Raw genomic sequence first — 4,981 nt, 5'->3', positions numbered from 1 at the left:
GGCCACAGATGTTAAAATCTCCCTGGCCGATGATAGGAGTATCACTACTCAAGCTGTGATAGTTAAGATGTCACATAATTACGACATTATAGTCGGAATGAGCGATTTACTCACTCTAGGTATAACCGCGACTGGTCTACCAACTAACATAGATCCATTAAAAGATCAATCAGTCGATAACTGTCTGAAACCATATAAGCCCCCGTCAGACACAGTCAAGGCATTAATACCTGACTTTGTGGACAAAATCATGGATCTTATTCTAGTAAATATGAAGATAAAGATCACAGATTGGGCAAAATTCCGTTTTAACGACAGATATGTCAGCCTTGACTTAACCAAGGTAGACTTTACACAGTTAAAGTATCCCTCAAGGAACTATGTATCCTGGAGACACGAGGCTGTTGTAAAAGAAAAAGTTGAGAAATGGCTAGCAGATGGTGTGATAGAAATTAACTTTCAACAAACGCCAGTTAACTTGGCACTGCTAGCCGTAGACCAACATAACTCTGACGGATCGTTTAAGAAAGTCAGAGTATGTTTAGATATGAGTCCAATAAATAAATTATTGCCGACTCATAGCTTTCACTTACCTCGTATTAACGAGCTACTGCGAAGGATGGAAGGTGCTACAGTGTTTACAACTATAGACCTTACACAAGGATACCATCACATGCAGGTATATGAACCCCACCGTAAATACTTTAGCTTTACGTGGAAAGGCAAACAATACCGGTTCAGAGGTGCACCTTTCGGGTTACAATCTTTACTAGCATTCTTCCAACAAGTAATGGAAGAAATTTTTGCAGACATGCCTAACATGCAAGTCTATATCGATGACATAGTCATCTTTTCCAAGACTACAGGCGAACACACCGCATTAGTCAGACGAGTCCTTAAGAGACTCAACGAGAAAAACTTCAAGATTAACGAGAAGAACTGCCACTTCGCAATGAGCGAAATACAGCTCTTATGCTATCATATATCTGGGGAAGGTATTAAAATCGATCCCGGTAAGGTAGATCACCTGTTAGATTGGCGAACACCAGCTACAGGAAGAGTTGTTAACAACATGTGTGGGTTTGTAAACTTCTTTTCAAATGGAGTACCACACTTAGCTGACTACCTTAAACCTTTTGGACACTTAAGATGTCATAAAGGCAAACTAGGAGACTTGTGGACTAAAGAGTGTGATGACTCATTTAAAGCGCTCAAACACGCAGTCCAACAAGTCCCAGTTGTACAAGGACCAGTCGATGGCCTGCCGTTTGAAATAGCAACGGACGCATCAGACTTAGCCTTAGGAGGAGTATTATATCAGGTTATAGATAACAAACCTAGATATATATAATTCTTTAGTCGAGCAATGAATGCTTCACAGTTGAAATATACAACTGTTAAACAAGAGCTATTAATCATAGTGGCAGCTCTAACACACTTCCGAGATTACTTATACGGAACAGCATTTACGCTGATGTGTGATCAGATATCTCTTCAATATATGAAAGAGATGAAACCCGGCTCGCAATTACTGAGTCGCTGGCCTGATACAATATCAAAGTTTCATTTTGATATAAAACATCTGCCAGGAATACATAACCATTTACCGGATATGTTATCACGCTTCGTACCGGACTTCAATAAATCCGAACGTGAGTTACTAGCCACTGACTGGAAATGTAACCCCAGGTGGTTTGAACTGGCTCAAAACATAAATGGGCCACATACCATAGATATGTTTGCTGCACATCATAATGCACAACTATCGAATTACAGGACTTCAAATCATCCTATGGGAGACGCCTTTCAAATAGACCTCTCCCAACATAATGCGTGGGCTAATCCACCATAGAAGTTAATTGCCCAGCTATTAAATTATGTTCATATACATAAAGTTACCATCACGTTGTGTTGCCCATTACGGAGTAAAGATTCATGGCTCAATAAATTGATCAGCATGATTCAATACGAACCAATATATTTAGATAGGGAAGTAGATACTTTCCTATATCAGGGTAACCGAGCCGTCCAGAAGACGCCCTGGAGACATACTATAATATGTCGTATAGGTCCAATTGGAACAACCAAATGAACCCCTTCTGAGACCTTCCTTAACCAGGTCCAAGAATTAGATATTCCACTCTCTACCCAATTAAACGTTAAGCAGTTCAAAGGCAACACAACACTTGAAGTCTGTGCACAATAAATACAATCTACTAATGACACTGTTAAGAAGCGTCAGTCTCTAGCTAGGTCTCTGTTTAATAACATAAAGTCCAAGCTGAATGACAATCCTGAAGCCTATACACATATAATGCGACTATTTAATTAGTCAGGTGTATCTAACGCACATGAGCGCACTTATCGTCTGAAGGAACGGAAGTTAATAGTTGCAGTGTACGTTCGTATGTACGGCCGTTGAATGCGGACTCTAATAGCTGTACAATGCAGTGATTCAATAGGTTCTGTTTGAACGCGGCATCGGAGTCGTCACGCTCGTGTGCACGTCTATGATTCTCCATAAGTTGGGTCATCTGTTTCATAAGTGGGAGGTGCATGTTGTGGTTCTGGCCTCTAGCCAACTTGCGAAAAGCGGAGTTCACTGTTGCTTGTGTCTCGTGATAACAGATCTGTTTAATCTGTAGCATCGGGGTCCACACCTTTAGTCGTCCCGTATTATCTCGAATATGGTCGAGTGTAGACTTCTCCGCCTTGAAGTGAGTCAAAACTCTGTAGAACCATGTGAGACTCCAGGACTCGTCGAGACCTGCTATCTGCACATTCTTCCACGCATAGTATCGTTGAGATGGTATCGACTTGCTGGAAGCTCTGGCCAGTTCTTTGGTTGTGGTACTCGTCGTTGTTCTACCGCCTTGGACTCATACGTTACACGTAGTGTCTTTGATATCGGTTGAATAACCACTGCACAAAGTGTGTCGCTGATGTCTATAGCACGGTAGTGTTCCTCACTGAGTTTGATTATGCGTGCATGGAGCTGTTGTCGGCTCTGCGCAATATCGTCTACTGTGGGTAAAGTGCTGGCCGTCTCCTTGCCCTTAGGAACTGTCTTGTCCTTCTTGGGTAGTGAAGGTCTAGGTGTGAATATGCCCTCACTGGCCGAACCATTGTCGCTGGACGAGTCCTCACTGCTAGGTGCGTCCGGGCCACCACTCGCCTGCTGTTGCTTGCGTGTGTAAGGCTTGTTGTGCTGCCGGAGTAAAAGTACTTCGTCACCCGATGCCTCACGTTCGAACTCCTTGCACTGTTGTTGTCTGCGTGATTTGGTACTCAATTGGTCGTGAATGTCGTCGAGTGCTTCTTTGCTGTGAGGGTTCGCCTTATCACGCGCCTGTCTATGAAGGAGCTCGTGTAGCGATGCATTGAACTGACTGCCCTCAGGTGGAACGTAACCTAATCCATATGTGGTTCGTATGTTTCCTTGAGCACTGGACGTCGGCTATGCGTCTTATTCTATGAGTGAGAGACATATCTTGTGCGTTAGGTGGTCTTTGCGAGGGTCTAGCGAATGTGTGAGTGTAGCCAACTGTTCACGTTGTCGTTCAAGCTGTTCATACAAAGACTTTTATTGAGCTAAGAATGTCTCCATCTCCTCCGTCGTGAATAATGGTGAGATGTGTACCTCCCTTCTGGGGGTAAGGTTGCGCCGTTCCCTTGCACGTGTTGCCTTTCTTCGAGTTACGGCGACGAGCGTGTTTACGGTGGGGTGGACGTCGTGGTACGTTGCTGCTACTCGCCTCGTCAGTATTGCTGCGAGAACGTGTGTGCCGTAACGGACGTGGTGTAGTTGTCCGTTTAGCCTCCGCAGTCGGCTGTTATAGATCACCCTCACTACGTTGCTGCGGATCGCTATCAGTCCCTGCTGCTTTCAGAAACGCTGACAGTGGCGACCGATCGTGTTGAGAACGTGGGCGGGACCCTATTTGAGCATATAGAACCATAATATATCGAATGGAGAGTGACTGTGTGCCAGTGTGTAGGCCTAATGTCGGCCCCTCGATTCACACCCGTTGGAGTACCCTTGCTCCATCTATCGAGTCATCCCTACATTCGGTGCGCCTAAATTTTCTCCAAACCAGAGCTATAAGCTCCTCCCTAAGCTGTCTATCGATGCTGCTGTTGCTGCTCATCTTTCTAACCCTTACACGACGTACTGTTATTCGTCGTCAACGCCATGTGATATGTGCTGTGTCTTTTATAGTTATATAGATTTGTACCCTTACCCCCTCTAGTGTCGCAGAGATATAATCTATTTACCCCGAGTTACTTTCTCACACTCACACTACACAATTTACTTTACATAGTAACTTTGGCGTTGATTCCCGAATCAGAGTATTCGAGTGGCTGGATGTGAGCCAAACCCACTAAACTTCTGATTTGAACTTGCCTCGACCTGTTTGACAAGTCCGAGTTGTCTTCGTGTGCTGACCTATTCCTGGAATTTAGTTTCTACCTAACGCCGACGTGTGCGGAGATGTCGGGTCTCACCCCTTTCATAGGACTGGTTATGGCGTGTTGTGACTTGTATGTGTCTCTTACCCGTCTAGGGATTCTATAGTGTACTACAAGCTTTTCAGTTTCACTCAAACTTCAATCATCACTCCCTGTATACAGTATGCATTCTTCATTTCGTTCTGATCGACAATTGTGTGTATGTGTATGCTTATATCTTGTGGGTATCCTTATGGTTACGTGTATGTCAAAGTGTATATTTGCATTTGTGTGATTACTTGTTTGTTTAATTGTTCTTGTATGTGTGTACCTGTAATATATACATACCTATATACTCGTGTAGAACATTATATATAAGCATCTCTTAACTGTCTGTGTGCATTCGACCATCTCACTACACTTACGCAGTTGACATCTCTACCAAACGTGTATGTGTGTCCAAGTATGATCACACGTATAACTACTTATATAATTGGTATTCATAACTATATATTTAAAAGGAATATATATA

The 4,981-nt window shown here is 43.4% G+C and overlaps 1 protein-coding gene across 1 annotated transcript; it reads right to left on the bottom strand.

The window, feature by feature from the left end:
* Positions 1–2,342: 2,342 nt before the first annotated feature.
* On the bottom strand, positions 2,343–4,194 carry SARC_02321 (hypothetical protein; the record flags this gene model as incomplete). The annotated part of the gene is made up of 3 exons (XM_014303947.1): positions 2,343–2,730; positions 2,886–3,411; positions 4,173–4,194. The coding sequence occupies 3 exons, from the start codon at positions 4,192–4,194 to the stop codon at positions 2,343–2,345; spliced, it is 936 nt and encodes a 311-aa protein (XP_014159422.1).
* Between the last annotated feature and the right edge of the window lie 787 nt (positions 4,195–4,981).

Source organism: Sphaeroforma arctica (genome assembly GCF_001186125.1).
Source record: "Sphaeroforma arctica JP610 unplaced genomic scaffold supercont1.102, whole genome shotgun sequence".
NCBI lineage: Eukaryota > Ichthyosporea > Ichthyophonida > Sphaeroforma > Sphaeroforma arctica.
The sequence above is the reverse complement of the archived record's forward strand: the minus strand, read 5'-3'. Positions and strand labels throughout refer to the sequence as shown.